General features: G+C 39.2%; 1 protein-coding gene across 8 annotated transcripts in view; it reads right to left on the bottom strand.

The window, feature by feature from the left end:
* git1 (G protein-coupled receptor kinase interacting ArfGAP 1) overlaps positions 1–19,782 on the bottom strand; it is a 220,828-nt gene that overhangs the window by 21,826 nt on the left and 179,220 nt on the right. For all 8 annotated transcript variants that reach the window (XM_072589745.1, XM_072589750.1, XM_072589746.1 and 5 more), the window contains 4 exons: positions 15,732–15,843; positions 11,492–11,643; positions 7,662–7,814; positions 2,730–2,948 (listed from right to left, as the gene is read on the bottom strand). In XM_072589745.1, coding sequence (XP_072445846.1) covers positions 2,730–2,948; positions 7,662–7,814; positions 11,492–11,643; positions 15,732–15,843 — 636 coding nt within the window. The remainder of the gene's footprint in view (positions 1–2,729; positions 2,949–7,661; positions 7,815–11,491; positions 11,644–15,731; positions 15,844–19,782) is intronic.

Here is a 19,782-nt window from a genome sequence, read left to right as displayed (position 1 = left end):
CATTCAAATTTTTAAATGTACACCTTCAAATATTTATGTCTCCAAAGCAGTTATTTCAGTACAAATTTTATTTTCTGAGGGCATTAATTCTGGAAGTGACTCCCATAGCTTTTGTTCTAGGTACTAGATTGACTACAGCCAGAGATTTATAAATATGTTGAGATAATTAGTGAATGGGTCTTGGACTCAGTTCATTTTCAAAATTTACAACAATTTTTTTTCCCTAGCCAAAGCAAGAGGACAGAGCCAATTCAAAGACTTTAGACAGCAACTTTCACGATAACTGTCTTAAACATGTTTGGTCAATCCAGTGTTAGAAATTAGCAGAATTTGTAATTTGAAAAAGTAATGTGATTTCCTCAATTGAAAAAGAGCTTAACTACATAATTAAATTCAGTTAATTAAAGGTAATGGTAGATATTTAAATTCAGCTAAAAAGAATCAAAAAGCAGTGGTTCCCAACAAGAAAACAGAAGTGAAACAAAAATTCTCACTTGAACACTCATTGCAAAAACCTACCAGTTGTATATTTTGATTTTACAGATAACATAGGAACACCAAAATAAAGTATTCTATTCTGCAAATTGCACACAAAAGCTAGGACCAAAGGTAGTGCTGATTGCAGCATCTGTAAAATTAATTCTTCAACGTTACAAACATCTGCAAATCTCTTTCCTGATAGAACAGCTTAAAATTCCCACGTGTGTTAGCTATGGCCACTTTATGGTACGAATAAAAGCATTATACAGACTTAAATGCGGAGTACAAATTGTCCAACAGCTCATCTGCCCAGAAAGCAGCTCACCTACACATTATAATCAGAAATCTGTACTGCAGTTAGGGTTAGAAGATAAAATATCTGTTAATTAAAAGAAAAACTTTTTGTCAAAATTTGGCGTCATAAAAATAAGACAGTTATAGCACTACTGCTTACAGTGCCTATTCTGAAGAGATATTATAGCCTTGTTCATATGGATTGAGCAGTTCATACATTCATAGAGATGTACAGCACAGAAACAGACCCTGCAGTCCAACTCATCCAATGCCAACCAGATATCCTAACCTGATCCAGTCCCATTTGCTAGCACTTAGCCCATGTCACTTTGAACCCTTGTTATTCATATACCCATCCAGATGCCTTTTGAATGTTGCAATTGTACCAGCCTCCCCCACTTCCTCTGGCAGTTCATTCCACACACGCACCACCCTCTGCGTGAAAAAGTTGCCCCTTAGGCTGCTTTTATATCTTTCCCCTCTTGCCCTAAACTTACGCCCTCTAGTTCTGGACTCCTCCACCCCAGGGAAAATACCTTGTCTATTTACCCTGTCCACGCCGCTCATTATTTTATAAACCTCTATAAGGTCACCCCTCAGCCTCTGACCCTCCAAGGGAAACAGCCCCTGCCTATTCAATCTCTCCCTATAGGTACCTATAGCCCTGACAAAATCCTTGTATATCTTTTCTGAACCCTTTCAAGCTTCACAAGAAGGGGCGGCACGGTGGCACAGTGGTTAGCACTGCTGCCTCACAGCGCCAGAGACCCGGGTTCAATTCCCGCCTCAGGCAACTGACTGTGTGGAGTTTGCACGTCCTCCCTGTGTCTGCGTGGGTTTCCTCCGGGTGCTCCGGTTTCCTCCCACAGTCCAAAGATGTGCAGGTGAGGTGAATTGGCCATGCTAAATTGCCCATAGTGTTAGGTAAGGGGTAGATGTAGGGGTATGGGTGGGTTGCGCTTCGGCGGGGCGGTGTGGACTTGTTGGGCCGAAGGGCCTGTTTCCACACTGTAAGTAATCTAATCTAATCTAATCTAATCTTTTGATAGGAAGGGGAGAGGAATTGTGTGCAATATTCCAAAAGTGGCCTAACCAATGTCCTATACAGCCACAACATAATCTCTCAACTCCTGTACTCAATGCTCTGACCAATAAAGGAAAGCACACTAAACACCGCCTTCACTATCCATCTACCTGCAACTCCACTTTCAAGCAGCTATGAATCTGCACTCCAAGGTGTCTTTGTTCAGCAACACTCCCCAGGACCTTACCATTAAGGTGTCTAAGTCCTGCTAAGATTTATTTTCCCAAAATGCAGCACCTTGTATTTATCTAAATTAAACTCCATCTGCCACTCTTCAACTCATTGGCCCATCTGATCAAGATCCCATTGTAACGAGATTACCTTCTTCGCTGTCCACTACACCTCCAATTTTGGTGTTATCTGCAAATTTACTAACTATACCTCCTATGCTCACACCCAAATCATTTATATAAAATGACAAAAGGTAGTGGACCCAGCACTGATCCTTGTGGCACTATACTGGTCACAGGCCTCCACTCTGAAAAGTAAACCTCCACCATAACCCTGTCTTCTACCTTCGAGGCACTTCTGTATCCAAATGGCGAATTCTCCCTGTATTCCGTGAGCTTTAACTTTGTTAACCAGTCTCCCATGAGGAACCTTGTCGAACGCCTTACTAAAGTCCATACAGATCACATCTACTGCTCTGCCCTCATCAATCAACTTTGTTATTTATTCAAAAAACTCAATCAAATCAGTGAGACATGACTTCCTATGCACAACACAATGTCAACTATCCCTAATTAGTCCCCGCCTTTCCAAATACATGAAAATCCTGTCCCTCAGGATTCCCTCCAACAACTTGCCCACCATCGGTGAAAACAACTATGGCACTTTGAAATGAAATCAGTATTGTAAAACATTAACTCACATTGCAATCTAAAGACTGAAGTCTTGTAGTAATGTCATCAGCAGCTTGTCCAAAAGATTTCTGTCCCGATCTGGTTTCGTACATGGATACAGCTTGCCGATCACGTCTACTTGTGCTTGCATGGGGAGCAAGGTCCTGTCGGTCACTGGTAGTTGGTGACGGATGCAGACTAGGTGTTTGTTGTTTCATTTGTGCATTTTCTGTCTGCAGTTTGTTAATCTGAAATGCAAACAATTTTGCAATATTGAGTATGGACCTACCTTCATGCATAATTTAAACATTTGTTTTATTAAAATTGGTGAGAGCGACACAGTATAGGAAAATGTGGAGAACTAAGACTGTGACTTTGTATGTGACAAAATAGTTTTATATTTCATATTCATATTGACATCTTCAGCAATGATTACTAAATATTCCCATGGTTGTGCATAAATGTTCCATCGTAACCATTGTTTTCTGTCCCGTGAAACAGGCCAAATCGGCTGCGATGATTATTACTATCTGAAGAAAGTATTAAATACTGTAAAGAAAAATTGTTAACAGGACACATATTTAATTTCTCAATTTCCCACATGGAAAACTAGCAAAATGATTACATCAGAATAGCTGATCAAGGTAAGCAAGGGATAAAACTAAATTAGTCACTACTAAATATTGAGGAAGTCATTTTATTTAAAACATAGAAGGATGTCATTTGGTTCTGGCTCATAAAAAGCAATCAACTTAGTCCCAGGCCCCCAAAATAACTAAAAAAAAACCTTGAATACCTAGAAGAGAGACTGTGCAGTTAAACAGGAACAAAATAGTTAAATTATTAGACCTTAAAATCTGCTTGATGACTTGCTAATTTATTAAGTCTATTTATGAAGACTAGCTACAGGAATATTCACACCTCAGTTAGATGTTCATGGTGTATCTTATTTGCATATTACACACACTAATGATGCTCAAAACTACAATGTTATACAAAAAATAATTGGTCAGAAACAATTGAAAAAGAAATTAGGGCAAATTCAGTTCAAAGTTACCAGCATGATCATCATTAATGTTCCTGCCTAAATACTTTTTTAAGCTGGTTTATGGGGTAAATCTAGTATTTTATTGCATGTGACTCACATTTTAATTTACACCAAAACTTAGGGATTTGGCAACAAATTTTCTAAAATGAACATTACTTTTGAGGAATGATTTATAAGTTTGTGGATTATAAGTTTGTGAATGAAAGTTTTAAGTTCAGTTACACAGTTATTGTGTAAATACTGCTACTAACACTAAAAATGACCATACCTCTGGCCTGTATAGAATCACTGAAAGGTTAGAGCATAAGAGACCACTCACATTTTATATTTGCATTAAAATTCTGTGATAAATACTCAGCAGACTTCACTTCCTAATCTTTTCCCAAAAACGATTTTCTCTTTAGATCATATTCCCTTTGAAAGGCATGATTGAATCAGCTTCCAACACACTCAAGCAACGCAGTACAGGTACTAACAACTCAGTGCACAAAAAAAAGGGTTTCCTCGCATCACCTTTAGCTCTTCTATCATTTTAAATTGCTATCCTCTGGTTCTCAAAATTTTCTCCCAAACTACTTTGACTAGACCGCTCATGATTTTATATCTGACACATTTTCCCTCAACCTCAACAAAGGACAGTAGTCCAAACTTTGTCCACCTAACCATGTAACTGAAACCTTTCATCTCCAGAACCATTCTATTATCTACACCAATTTTTCCAGATTCTTTCTAAAGCGTGGTGCCCAAGATTGGACCTAATACTTGAGGTTGAACTGCTGTTATATAAAAAATTCAACATAGCTTAGCATAAAAGCAAAAAAGTTATGTTTGCAAACTTAAGGTTACAAAAAGATGTGAAGTGCGCCATTACATCGTCATATTGTTAACTGCAATGACATCTACCATTTAAATAAAAAATGTGGTATGTTAACTGATGGTCAAAATGCTACAATGAGACAATACATTTTCATTAAATCAACTCAATTCTCTTTAAAAAAAATCCTTCACTCAAAAATACTCCTTTAACTGTAATGTCATTTTTATAAAAACTGTGGCATGTCATTTTATCAGACTCATTAACTTCTATTCTTTCAAAGGCAGGTCTTCACTCATTATCTGCTAATATTTCATCCTGAGCGGTTTATCCTGCCAGCCTTTTTTTTGGTCACTGAGTTTTGCCATTGTCCTCCACTTTTAGAGGCAGGGTTGGGGGCAGGTTCCAAGATTACCTCAACTGGAACAGGAATTTAACTTGCATCATTAACATTATTCTGAATCACGTGCTAACCATTTCGTTAACCAAGCTTTATGTATCATCTCAAAAAAATATTCCATAAATCAGCCAGGGCATTGACCTCTCAAAGATCTAACCGACTGGCAACTATCTGATATCTATTTGTAGAATTATGCCAGGAAAAAAATTTAGTGCATAAGACCAGATTGATTTTCTGTTAGAATATTTTTTCTTGTCGAGAACACCGTGCCCTTTAGCCTGTCATGACTTTAAGGATACCCCTACAATTTGTACAGTGCCATTTCGATAAGACAGTAAACAGGAGAAAGTAGTATGTGTTCCGTGAAATGGAAGAGGGGATTACATTAGCAGATTCTATTGAAATCAACCAACCTGCTGATTTTAGCAACGAGTACTAAAAGCTAAACTATAATGTGTACACAAAATAAATTTAATTAAGTTGAGAGCATGCACTAAAAATAATGGCTTACTGGATTTTTATATGAAAAATGGCTAATTTTCCACAATGGGCTGAAGCATTGCAAAATTAAACTTTGAACAAAACTTATCATTTGCCCTGTCCAACTAACGGGATGGAAAAAAGTTAAGGCCCTCACATTTGACAAAACCAGTGCTGCCCTATAATTTAACAGAAGGCACATCCTCTGTGTGGTCATTTTTCACAATTGTTCCACTTCTTACAATGTTTGCAATTTGGAAGGTGCTGTATAAGGAGTCTTGGTGAATTGCAAGTCTCATTAGATATTAGTTCTTTATTAGCAGCTGGGCTGTTAAGACATATTGCATAAGAGTTAGAAAGTTGACATAAATACAAAAACCAAGAACTACAGCAGAACAAAAGGCAATATTTTCAGGACCACTAGGCTACGATAATTCTGTTTTTTTTTGTCAGTGATGGCAAGACTTTAAAGTTTCACCACTCGCAAAGTTAACACAGGAAAAGCTTCAATCTTAAGGAGTTTAGACCTATTTGGATCCTTCTAAATAGATTATTTTAATTAAGGCAACGAAGATTTCATACTAAAACCCAGGAAAACAAGTTGTCAATTTGCTCATTATTCATGCTTGATAATGAAAGACAATAAGTAGATGAACATTGCTTTGAAATCAAGACTGGACATGAACTTGATAACACCAGGCTCTAATTGCTTAAATCTTAGAACACTTTCAACTTCATGCTTAATGTTCGGCAAACTGTCACATCTGGAAAATACTCAACTTTGCTGGCCAAGTAATATCTGCTTCAGTTTCACATCAAGCACTTCCAGTCAACATTAAACAGTGGGAAAGTTATAGAACCAAAATGGAGCAAATGATGTCAACAGGAAGACATGCAAAGGGCTAGCAGCATGCATTGGCTTCAAACTTAACAGGCTCGCATGCAAGTAGTTGATATAGCCAGATGGTAAGAAAACCAATACATCTGGTATTAATAGGGCATCATAAGATGATCAGGGCCGAGAGAGAAAGAAAGAGAGTCAAGGGAGTGGGGAAATTTGGAGGGATGAACTTGCAGACGCAAGAATGATTTTGAAGTACAAGCAGTAGATTAGTAACTTATGTTCATGTTCAAAAGGACGGAAGCAGTTTTATCTTTTGACCATCAACTCTGAAATATAGCAAGAATTGCAGCTATTCCAATGAATTGCTGCATAGAGTACACAATCAACTTAACCATTCATTAGTTTCAGAGGCAACAGCACTCAGATGCCTACACACCGCCAATGTTGGGATTCCAAAGCAAAATGCTTCTGGGGTGGAGGGTTGCAGGGGATTTGGGTTATATTATCCAGGTAAAGAGAAACAGCACATGTTATGGAGGGAGAGACCCAATAATCTTATCTACCTAAATTTAATATCAAATTGAGAACACAATCTAATTGGAGGAAGCAGCAAAGACAAGTTAGGCAAAATGTAAGAGAACAGATCAAGTTTATTGCATAAGTGTACAACATATAGAATGTAAGAATAACCAAACATAGACGGACACACTCTGAATGAGACTGGAATAGATAAAAATGAAGCAGGAAGAGAGCTGAATATTAGGTGATATTTCTAAGCCATGGAAAACAGTAAATAGCAGAGCAAAGTGCAAAATGTAACTGCAAACGCAATTAAATGCTAGTCAGATGAAATCAGGATCAAACTATTGTTCACGCCACTACTTGAGTGCTATGTTGAATTCTCATAACCAAGACACAAAGCATTGCAGGCAACAAACCTTGTCTGCTGCTAGTACAAGTGAAATTACTGATATACAGAATTAAAAGCTATCTCTGTAGAAAAAGTTGTACGCATAACATTAATTTGACAAACGGGCTTTTGTAGAAATTCAACTGACAAAAAGATGCACATTGTGTGTGCAATCTGTAGAAGATAGACAAAATACTAATTTATCAATTCTTGATGTAATTAACCTGAATCCTCTGTTTTTATTCAGCTTTCTGTTTCAAGTCATTGTAAATGATTTAATGGTATCATCACAAAACTAACTGGCTCTTCAACACAAACAGAAGCAAAAACAGCAGCATTAATCTTTGATTTTGATTGCACACATTTTTAAAAAATACAGAAATATTTTCAAAACTGTGATATTTACTCTTAAATCAACAAAGGTTAACCACACACTTAGCAACTAGAATCAATTACATTGCTCACCTGCATTTGAAGTCTACGCAGTTCCTCACTTAGATTGTTGTTTACTTTCATTAGCTGCTGAACCTTCGCCTCAGAAGCAGCCAAAGCTTTCTTCACCTCCAAATACTCCTGCAGTGTTATGGGGCCATCTGATAAATCGGATGAATCCATGCTCTTAAATTAAAAATATTTTTTTTAAGAAAAACTGAACAGCCACAATGCTTAGCAACTCAGGGCTTTTAATATCATTGAATCGAGCTGTAAAAAATAACTGGGTCATTGCTAAACCAGGCATTTCTACATCCAGGAGAGAGGGAATAGAACTAGCATCCTAATTCACAACCCTCCTTTTTAACTGGTTGTTTTCCTCCTTTACTGCTGAGCCCTTCCTTTCTGGCTCCCTCTTACCTCATGAAAACATCTCTCTAAACTTGATCAACCATAGAATAAATGTTTATATTTCATTCTAGGGTGCTGTGCGTTTTAGGGGAATTCCAAGGCAGCGGTGTGCTGTGGGTGTAAATTCCTGATCCAAGTTAACAGTTTACAATCTAGATGTGGATGGTGCACGTCACATTTGAGTAGTTAAACTGTAGAAGCCAAAACGTAAACGGATTGGGGCTATTTTTGAAGTTATCTGTTCACAGAATACTTCATAGAGACTCATTAATTACTGTCTGTCTCACGTGGACCACATGCACAAATCTAGAAGCTGTGCCTGCCCTGTGGGGTTGGGGAAGCTAATTGTTCGTGGTACCTGAGGAGAGCTAGTGATCGTTTGAGGGGCTGCCAACGTTCTCCTACCCTTTGCTACAACTTACTCGTGTTTAGCTGGACTTTCACCAATCACTAGAATGAAGACAAAGTATTGTCAGCGCCTTTAGAATGTAGTCACTACATTCTACACCTATGCTTGAATAAACAAGCTCATACACTACAGTAAAGACAAGTAATATATTAATACTATATATTGTTAAAGCTATGTATGCCTATTATGAAATTCATACATTTTGTAGAACACTTAGGTATTGGAGGAGGAAAAAATAATAAACTTGTGCTGGTAGGGGCACCTGGGGAACTAGTGGTTCCTGAACAGGGCACTCAAAATTTGAGTACCTTTGTTCTTGAGCAATAGAAAGGTACTGTACAAAAAAAGTATAATTCTACTTGTGATTGAAACAGAATTAACTCTCGTTTATTGCAAATGGAATTGATCCCACACATTAAAACTTATCATTTGAAAGCCTTCTATATGCTTCTTGTTCAATATGATGATACAATGCCTTTGAGATACATTTTGACCTTTTTTTTGTGAAGAGAGGTTGAGACAGGCTGGCGAGTGGTCGTTCCAAGCCAATAAAGTGTACAGCTTGAGAGGGTAGACTCAGGTTCACTATATTCTGGATTAGTGGTGCTGGAAGAGCACAGCAGTTCAGGCAGCATCCAATGATGCTGCCTGAACTGCTGTGCTCTTCCAGCACCACTAATCCAGAATTTGGTTTCCAGCATCTGCAGTTATTGTTTTTACCTCAGGTTCACTATAACCCAGTGTCATGAGATTTTCAACTTTGTCCACCCCAGTCCAACACCAGCACCTCCACATCACTGGTTTTCGCCAAATAGTGTAACCAATTGAATTATACCTAGAACCCAAGACCTTATACTGCAAAGGTTAGGGTTTAGGATATTTCCATGATAAATTTTGAAGGGAGTTTGGTGTCGTCCATAACATGAACATGCATCTAAAATATATAGCTGAACAATCAGGCAATATAACACACTAGAACTCTGTTTCTGGGAAATGTGCTCAATCCACTAGTATAGGAGCTCTCCCTTTTCCATGCAAAGAATGCAATGAAAATTTGGATGACAATCTCGCTACAAGTGCACAAAAGGCTACAAAGCATAAATGTTATTTAAAGGCTGCCATTACATTTTCTGTAAAGAGAATATGAACAGGGGAAACACAAACATGTGCATGTGTTATGACTGAAATGCAGTGACAGCACTTAGATAGCCTGAGAAGAGGCTTGTGAGGCAAATTCTATTTAGTACCAAGTAACCAGAATATGTAATATACCAAAACAACGAAATGGAATAAGTACAAAGCACTCGCTATCATACTCAATATAAGAGCAATGAAAGGCAGCACTGTCTTGCATCAATTTCTTAATCTCCAATTTAAACCTTGGCTGCACACCAGACTACAAAAATGACATTTTTAAAAAAAACATGGTTAAGACCAAATCTACAGACCTTTGTGCTGGCAAGCTTAATGGTATTTCCTGTTGTTTTGCAAGATTTTTCACTCAAAGTAGAAATATGTTGCAATGTACACTTACTTTGTTCTGGGATCAGTTTAAAAACTTGGCATTTCTATCAACAGAACATTTAAATATCTGATCTCTTCTACGACCACCATAGTACAATGGATCAATATTTTGATGGGAGGGGGAAGAACAGAGCACAACAGCATTCAGAATAGAAACTGGTAAAGTAAATGGAACTCAATATATACACACCACAATCTAGCACAATGTTTCTAAGCATTGACACAGAAATTAATTTAGAAAACTATTTAGAAGGTAGCCCAGATTTGTAAACCACTACTGCTTTGTTCAAATTGGGTCAACTGGAGACAAGAAGTTACACCATCAGTGCTCAGATAGCCATTAAACTTGCTTACTTGCCTCCACCTACAACACAGAACAGCAATTTCACAGGGAGACCTGCCACTGCACCTCAGATGCCAGTATAGAACGTAAAATAGTAAAGAATGGAAAACAAAATCTCTGAAGATTTGTATGGATATGCAGCAAAAAAGAAAAAATTTAATTCTGGGCTTAGACTGAGAAATTCATTGAAGTTTTCTTAAATACTCGGAATTAGAAGGTTTGAGACAATGAAAACAGGCTGGTACAAATCACCATTCACATTAATCCTGTTTTGGATTAAAAATTAACTTCCAGCAGATTTTGAGATATACAACTCATCGAATGAATGCTAGATGTTTACCAACTACATGAGACAAGGTTGACCTAGGTTTTGCAACTTGAAAATGATATGAATAAACTGTGCAAAACTATGTATTAAATCTAACAGATAATCATTCAGCTCATGTATCAAAAGAATTTAACTTAATTTCAAAAAGAAGAAAACATAGTCTAAAATGTTAACTGAAATTTATATCAACATAAAATCAAAGTTGCATTAGTTTGCCAATGGTTAGTTCCAATATAAACATATTTTAGAGTCTGTGCCAAGTTGTACACTATCAGAAACTAAACATTAAACCTAGCTCTGCAACAAAATTAGATATTTGTTGAGTCCATATGAAGCTCTCGTTCAAAAAAGAATAAATATTTATTACTAGGAAAAGACAGAATTACAAAATTAATTGATTTTAAATTAATCAATCAATCACTGACTGACACAAAGTCATTTTACTATTCAATCAACTTGCTTAATTTCCCCCATACTATCCAATGTGACACACTTTACATGGTAACATACCAATGTAGAATGCAGAACGCTAATCTATGGCGGAGGGACAGACTTGCACAGATTGTCCAATGTATAATTGTAATGAGCTGCTGTTGTCATCAAGAGAAGAGTAACCATTGGAAGGTTAGTCATTGCAATAAACAGCTGGAATAGGAAGGAAATGCAAGCAGGTTTCCAGTTCATTGTTCTGACAACTAGTAAGCAAGGAGACACTGAGGATAGACATGTATTGTTGTTCAAAAGGAAGAAACTGAAAGTACACAAAGCAATTTTTAGATTCAAGTTCCTTCATTAATTTATCCAACTGAAAATCATCCACGTTACCAAATGGAGATCTCAGTTCTCACCTTTGCTCGGTTGTTTCTGCCCGATGATGCGTTTCGCGGTACATCAGCGTCTGTATCCTCATCAGAAGCTACACTATCATAATCATGCTGATCATCACCAAAGTCGCTGTCAGGGCGATCATTTTGGTTTCGCAGAAGATAGTCAATATTTTCTGGATGAAAACAAGGGAGATTAGCTTGAAAACTGCAGCTTTATTTACTTTACTTGTATTTAAAGGGCTAAGTTAATAATCAACAAAACCGTATGTCTGGAATTGCTGAGCAGATACTTCCCACAGATAAATTGAATTGGTAGATCAATAGATTTTCCCAATGTATCACAAAGCAACTGAAACACATAGGGACAGCAACAGATCAGCAATTCTCAAATCTGGGAAATTTAAGAGATTCTGAAATGTACACAGGATACATGACATTGATAATTGTTAGTAGCTTTCTGAAATGATTCAGTAAACTAACAATATAATGAAATAAAAACAAGTTCTGTAAAAGCTCAATTGGTCTGGTAGCATCTATGAATAGAAATCAGAGTTAACATCTCTGGTGCAGTGACTCTCCCTCAGGACAGACAGTAGCTAGGAAAAGGTTGATTTTTATGCAGAAGATAGGGAGGGGGTAAGGATTAAATGATCGGTGGGGGGTTGTTTGCCCAAAGAAAGAGAAGAACTGTTGGACAAAGGAGTGGATAACAGTCTGGCTAGAAGGGTGAATAGCTGTTAACAATATGCAATGGCAGACTATGCAATATCAAGGCCTTGTGTGGGGGTAAGGGGCTAGGACATAGAGTTCAGATGCTAAAATTATTGAACTCTGTACAGAGTCCGGAGGGCTGCAGTATCCCCCAGAAGAAAATGAAGTTCTGTCCTTCCAGTTTGTGCTAAGCTTTGCTACAACACTGCAGCAAGCCTGAGACAGAAATGTTGACCAGGGAACAAGGTGATGTGTTAAAGTGGCGGGCAACAGGAAGCTCAGGGTCTTTTTTGCGAGAAGATAGATGCTGCAAGGCAGTCACCCAAACTACATTTTGTTTCCCGAATGTAGAGGAGACCACACTGTGAGCAGCAAATGTAGTAGACTAGATTGTGTGAAGGGCAGGTAAAGTGCTGCTTCACCTGTAAGATATGTTTGGGCCCTAGGATATTGAGGAGGGAGGAGCTAAACGGGCAGGTGTTACAATTTCAATGGTTGCAGAGGAAGGTGCCATGCGGGGGGGCGTCGGGAATGAAGGAAGAGTGGACCAGGGTGCCGGGAGGGGGGGGGGGGGGGGGGGGGGGGGGGAAGAGAATGGACCCTACACAAGGCAACAAGGGAGAGGAGGGGAATGTGTGTGTGGTGGTGACAAAAATGGTGACTGAGGACCCTCTGGATGTAGATGCTGATGTGATGTTAGTTAAGGACAAGGGGGAACCCTGTCACTGTTAAGGGAAGTGCGGGAGATGAATTGGACCCAGTTGAGGGCCCTGTCAAAAATGGTGCTGGGGAATCTTCAGTTGAGGAAGACGGACATTTCGATGCTCCCTTGTCGAAGCTGGCCTCATCAGAACATATGTGACACAGAGAGGAATTGGGAGAATGGAATGGAGTCTTTACAGGAAGCATGGTGTGAGGGTGTATTGTCCAGGCAGCTGCTGGAGTCAGTGAGTTTATCTTGGATATTAGTGGCTGCTCTATCCCCAGAAATGGAAACAGAGATGGTGAGGGATGGAAAGGAGGAGTCAGAGGTAGACCAAGTGAAACTGATGGTGTGGTGGAAACTGGAAATAATTGATGGATTTGGATTTTAACAATATAATGAAGTACCCAAAATGTTTGAAAAATCATGAGAAAGTGAGGACTGCAGATGCTGGAGATCAGAGTTGAGAGTACGGTGCTGGAAAAGTTCAGCAGGCCAGGCAGCATCCGAGGAGCAGGAGAATCAACGTTTTGGGCTTAAAAGCCCTTCATCAGGAATGAGGCCTATGGGCGGAGAGATAAATGGGGGAGGGGTAGGGTGGAAGGTAGCTACCTTCCCCAAACCCCTCCCATTTATCTTTCTCACCACCCCACCGCCGCCGCCCCCCCACACCACCGGCCCAACAAGCCCACAAGCCTCATTCCTGATTAACAGCTTATGCTCCTCGGCTGCTGCCTGACCTGTTGTGTTTTTCCAGCACCACACACTGTAGTTTCAAAAATTATGCTTGTTTTAAAACAAACCACTAGATATGTTGATGAATTCATGTAAAGCTTTCTTGTCATAAATGTAAAAGTCAGAAAGCGATCTTTAGAAAAGAAAATGACAAAAAAATTCCCTTGATGGATAAATGTAACAAATCTTGAAAATCTTTGGTCAAAAGCAGTGTGCTGAATTACTGCTTTTGATTAGTTATCCTCATGCACTCCAAGTTTGAGATGGCATAAAGGAACAGCTATTTTCAATTCAAAACACTAATGCTCAGTACCTAAATGAATTTCACCCTTTTGTTTAGTTAAATTACTCAAGCATAACAACTCTGATTATCACTACTGCCTCATAGCACCAAGGAACTGGGTTCGATTCCAGCCTTGGATAACTGTCTGTGAGAAATTTGCATATTCTCCCAGTCTCTACATGGGTTTCCTATGGGTGTTCTGATTCCCTCCCACAGTCCAAAGTAGTGGATTGGCCATGCTAAATTGTCCCGTAGTGTCCAGGTATGCAGGTTAGGTGGATTAGCCATTAAATGCTGGATTAGGGAGATAGGGCTGGGGGATTGGTCTGAATGGGATGCACTTGAGGATTGTTGTAGCCTCAATGGGCTGAATGGCCTCTTTCTACACTGTAGGGATTCTATGATTCCAAATATATTTAATGGTGCTGATGTTTGAATGCTGTCACTGTACCTACTTATGCAAATAGAAAACAACCTGTCACACCCTTAACTTGGAGAGTCTTAAGGTTTAACAGGTAAGCCTCTTAGAGATCCTGGGCTCTATCATTTAATGACATTGCTATCTGACTCTAATTAAGCTTATATTTAATTATGATACTGAAAATATTAGGTGACACAGTAGTCATGATATCACTGAAGGTCATGTTGTAATTCAGATTTTACATCGGCCAGGGTAGTACAAATGGCCCAAGTATACTTGGTCAGCGGGACAGTTGGTCAGAGAGGTAGGCAGCAGGTGAGATGTATTGGGGGGGGGGGGGTGGAGTGTCAAGCAAAACCTTGAAATAACTTTTGGTCCCATTTTTGATCAATACATGGACTGGCACTGATGCAAACGGTAGCTAGAAAGGTCAGAATCTAGCACAAGTAACAAATAATATAAAATGCCATACAGTGAGCCACTCTTCTAGATCATGTATAATCCTGTGGAATTAAGATCATGATTTTTTTCCCCCTAAGGTCTCAAACTGCAGTTTTTTTTGTCTGCATGGAAATATGGCGATAGACTTCTTGAACTGAATTAATATAATGCCAATGATTTGCAAAAGTTCTTATATTTGCAAATCATTTTTTACCAGTAAACTCGGATTATCAGATGAATCAGTGTGGAAGGCAAGGTACTTATAAATGTCTCTGGTCACCTTTTAAAAAAAATCTGAATTGTGTTGCAGAACATAATCTGTTCATGGTATCAGCCTTTTGTAAGGCAGCTAAAATGAGAGGGGTGTGAGGAAAGTAAACACTCTTAAGAATACAAGATATGCAGAATTAATTCCATTTAGACTCATTCATGTCTAGCAATGCAAATATTTCTGATCATACTTCACATAGGCTTCTAACTGAGAGAATGCCACAGAGACGCCACAGAGACACCACCAGAGGTTCATCCACTTAAAGGTTGCACATCCAATGAGTCAATGTCTCCCCCACTACACCCCTTAACAATATTCCAGAGATTGCAAGCGTGAATCAGTGTCTCACTGCACTACAATCTATTACAGTATCTGAAAGAATTCTGAACCGATTATGGTGCAGTCTAAAAACAAACAACTTGAACAAACATTTCATGATACAGGAATTGCAGCAGAAACACTGAACAAGTTACATCATTATTCCCTCATTCTTCATTAAACAGACTAGGTCAGAGAAAATATTCAAAACTGGTTAATACCAACAGCTCCACAAAACTGGACTGGAAAAAAACAGAAAGGCTAAGTGCTACCACTAACAAGTTTTAACAATCATATTTTTTGTTATGTTATATAATTATTGACAACATAAAATCTCAGTTAATCATCAATATATGAAAGTTCTTAAAAATTACTTACCTATTGGACTACCTAATGTCTTTCCATGTTGCCTCCTCTTTGCGTCACTCAGAATGTCGATAATCAGGGTTGCAAACTCACGGGCATTAAACCTAGCAAGTTTTTGTCGGCCCTGAAAAGAATAATGTCACAGATATAATTAATCATTGATAAGTTCAGAGCTTTTCAAAGACAACAAGTTTTCTTTGTTATAAGTCTCAACTGAAGACATAAGCTTCCTTCTCTGCTCATGTTTTGCTCTTGCCCTCGTCTGGCCGCAGTCTGCTGACCCACTTTCAAATAGTTTTTAAAACCACACTACCAAAGTAACCAATGATCACTGGGATCACTTGAACCCAGCTGGAGAAATATGCAAGGCGTGCCAACAACTAAGCCAATCAAATAACGTTGAAGAGATTTCAAAGGAGGGAAAAAAATACCAAATATTCGACAGAGACCACAGGGCCAGAGCATGCCAAGGAATAAACTGTTCATTGTTAAAAATAGATCAGATTTTTTTCTCATTTACAGCGTCCATGCATACCAAAAGGAGAGTGGGCTGAAAAGAGAACGTGGAGTCACTGTAATCCTCCACAGGTTTTGTTGACCTGCTGTTATTCGTTATGTCAGTACAATTTTAAATCAGGATAGGAATTAGATTATTTCTCTTTGTATCAAAATCTTTTCTGAAAAAAAATTACTGGTTAAAAAGTCTTTGCAGACACTGGATGTGAACCATTTTCTGCATTCTGCAATAGCGCTTCATTTTGTTCAGACGCATGCAAACTGTATTACAGCACATGGCATCTAGCATATACAAGCTTTTTAAAGAAATGCACACAAGAAAATGACAAAGACAAGTTGAAAAATACTGGTAGCTTAAACAAATTAAACACTCAGCTGCCTCATATGTGAATTGAACAAGATTGTTCATGTAGGTGCACAGATCTTGAAAAACTTTGAAAGAAACTTCAATCTGACAGATTCAAAAACATACATGTTGAACAAATAGAATTGCTGGAGTTAAATGACTTGTGATCATATTCTAGTGCTGTGGACACATACTCACATGCAATCTACAGCTGACAGATCCAGGTTCTATTGCCAGTTTGCTGGTTTCAACAACGAACAGCTCTGAGTATGTGCTTGAACAGGTGTGGACTTCTGCACTCAAACCAGTTCATGTTTATTGTTGAGAGCTTAGTGAGGAGTATCCATATTCTCCCAATATGAAAGTAACAAAAAATGTAAAGTGCACATGCAGAAGTTAATGGGAACCTGAATTCCAGATGCCATGACTGTTTTAGGATAATGGGAACTTTGAACCACTCCTTTAAAAAAAAACAATTCGCACTTGGGTCTTCTGTCAGAACTACCATACAAGTTACTCAGAAAAATAATGGACACAGGGATGTATTGGAGATAGATGAGTGGCCAAAAGGCTGATTTAAAAGACAGCTTCTTAAGGATGACATTAAATGAGAAGTGGGAGATAGTAAGGGAAATGGTGTAAGAAAGAGAGTGGAGCCTCTCTTTGGCTGTTTACACGGTGGTTGGGAGGGTTGTGGATGATTGAAGTCATGAAGGGATCTACAATTGAGAATGAGGATAGGTAACAATTAAGTAGGATTTGGTATTAGATAAAAGACATTGATTTGAGAAGGAGTCAAAATTCAGGAGGTTGAAGGATGGGAGACAGCCTAGAGAACATTGGTATTCTCACAACTTGAGGTGACAAAAGTGTGGATTAGAGTTTTGACAGCAAGAGTAAAATAGTCATGGAAAAGGATAGACCAGATCTAAAAGTTGAAGTTCTAAATTGGAGGAAGGCCAATTTTGATTAATTTGGCAAGAATTTTCAAAAGCTGATTGGGTACAGATGTTCACAGGTAAAGGGACGGCTGGAAAATGGGAAGCCTTCAGAAATGAGATAATCAGAGCCTAATGACAGCATATTCCTGTTAGGGTGAAAGGAAAAGCTGGTAGGTGTAAGGAATGCTGGATGACTAAAGAAATTGAGGGTTTGGTTAAGTAAAAGCAGGAAGCATATGTCAGGTATAGACAGGATAGAGAGAGTGACTCTTTAGGGTATAAAGAAAGTAGGAGCATACTTAAGAGGGAAATCAGGAAGGCAAAAACGGGACATGAGATAGCTTTGGCAAATAGAGTTAAGGAGAATCCAAAGGGTTTTTACAAATACATTAAGGATAAGAGGGTAATTAGGGAGTGAATAGGGCCCCTCAAAGACCAGCAAGGTGGCCTTTGTGTTGAACAGCAGGAGATGCGGGGGCGGGGGGGGAGGGGGCAGTGGTGGGGAGAGGAGGAAAGAGATACTAAACAAGTATTTTGCATCAGTCTTTACTGGGGTAAAGGACATGGAAGATACAGAATGTAGGGAAATAGATGGTTACACCTTGAAAAATGCCCACAGTACAGAGGAGGAAGTGCTGGATTTCTTGAAACGCATAAAAGTGGATAAATCCAGGACCTGATCAGGTGTATCCTAGAACTCTGTGGGAAGCTAGAGAAGTGATTGCTGGGTCTCTTGCTGAGATATTTGTATAGGCACAGGTGAGGTGCCGGAAGACTGGAGGTTGGCTAACGTGGTGCCACTGTCTAAGAAAGATGGCAAGGACTAGCCAGGGAAGTATAGACCAGTAAGCCTGATGTCGGTGGTGGGCAAGTTGTTGGAGGGAATCCTGAGGGACAGGATGTATATGTATTTGGAAAAGCAAAGGACTGATTAGGGATAGTCAACATGGCTTTGTGTGTAGAAAATCATGTCTCAAACTTGATTTGAGTTTTTTTGCAGATGTAACAAAGAGGATTGATGAGAGCAGAATGGTGATCGATATGGATTTCGGTAAGGCATTCGACAAGGCTCCCCATGGGAGTCTGGTGAGCAAGGTTAGATCTCTTGGAATACAGGGAGAACTCGCCATTTGGATACAGAACTGGCTCAAAGGTAGAAGACAGAGGGTGGTGGTGGAGGGTTGTTTCTCAGACTGGAGGCCTGTGACCAGTGGAGTGCCACAAGGATCGGTGCTGGGCCCACTACTTTTCATCATTTATATCAATGATTTGGATGCGAGCATAAGAGGTACAATTAGAAAGTTTGCAGATGACACCAAAATTGGAGGTGTAGTGGACAGCGAAGAAGGTTACCTCATATTACAACAGGATCTTGATCAGATGGGGCAATGAGCTGAGAAGTGGCAGATGGAGTTTAATTTAGATAAATGCGAGGTGCTGCATTTTGGGAAAGCAAATCTTTACAGGACTTCTACACTTAATGGTAAGGTCCGAGGGAGTGTTGCTGAACAAAGAGACCTTGGAGTGCAGGTTCATAGCTCCTTGAAAGTGGATTCGCAGGTAGATAGGATAATGACGGCGTTTGGTATGCTTTCCTTTATTGGTCCGAGTATTGAGTACAGGAGTTGGGAGGTCATGTTGCGGCTGTACAGGACATTGGTCAGGCCACTGTTGGAATATTGCATGGAATTCTGGTCTCTTTCCTATCAGAAAGATGCTGTGAAACTTGAAAGGGTTCAGAGAAGATTTACAAGGATGTTGCCAGTGTTGGAGGATTTGAGCTATAGGGAGAGGTTGAATAGGCAGAAGTGTCGGAGGCTGAGGGGTGACCTTATAGAAGTTTACAAAATAATGAGGGGCATGAATAGGATAAATAGACAAGGTCTTTTCCCTGGGATGGGGGGAATCCAGAACTAGAGGGCAAATGTTCAGATTGAGAGGGGAAAGATATAAAAGAGACCTAAGGGGCAACGATTTCACACAGAGGGTGGTACCTGTATGGAATGAGCTGCCAGAGGAACTGGAGGAGGCTGGTACAATTGCAACATTTAAAAGGCATCTGGCTGGGTATATGAATAGGAAGGGTTTGGAGGGATACGGACCAGGTGCTGGCAGGTGCGACTAGATTGGGTTGGGATATCTGGTTGGCATGGATGAGTTGGACCAAAGGGCCTGTTTCCGCGCTGTACATCTCTATGACTCTAAATGTTATGCTAGAGACAGCTAGAGACCTAGGCAGTCTTTAACAAATAGGATTTGT

This window comes from Chiloscyllium punctatum, chromosome 19, assembly GCF_047496795.1.
Source record: "Chiloscyllium punctatum isolate Juve2018m chromosome 19, sChiPun1.3, whole genome shotgun sequence".
NCBI classification, from domain to species: Eukaryota; Metazoa; Chordata; class Chondrichthyes; order Orectolobiformes; family Hemiscylliidae; genus Chiloscyllium; species Chiloscyllium punctatum.
The sequence above is the reverse complement of the archived record's forward strand: the minus strand, read 5'-3'. Positions and strand labels throughout refer to the sequence as shown.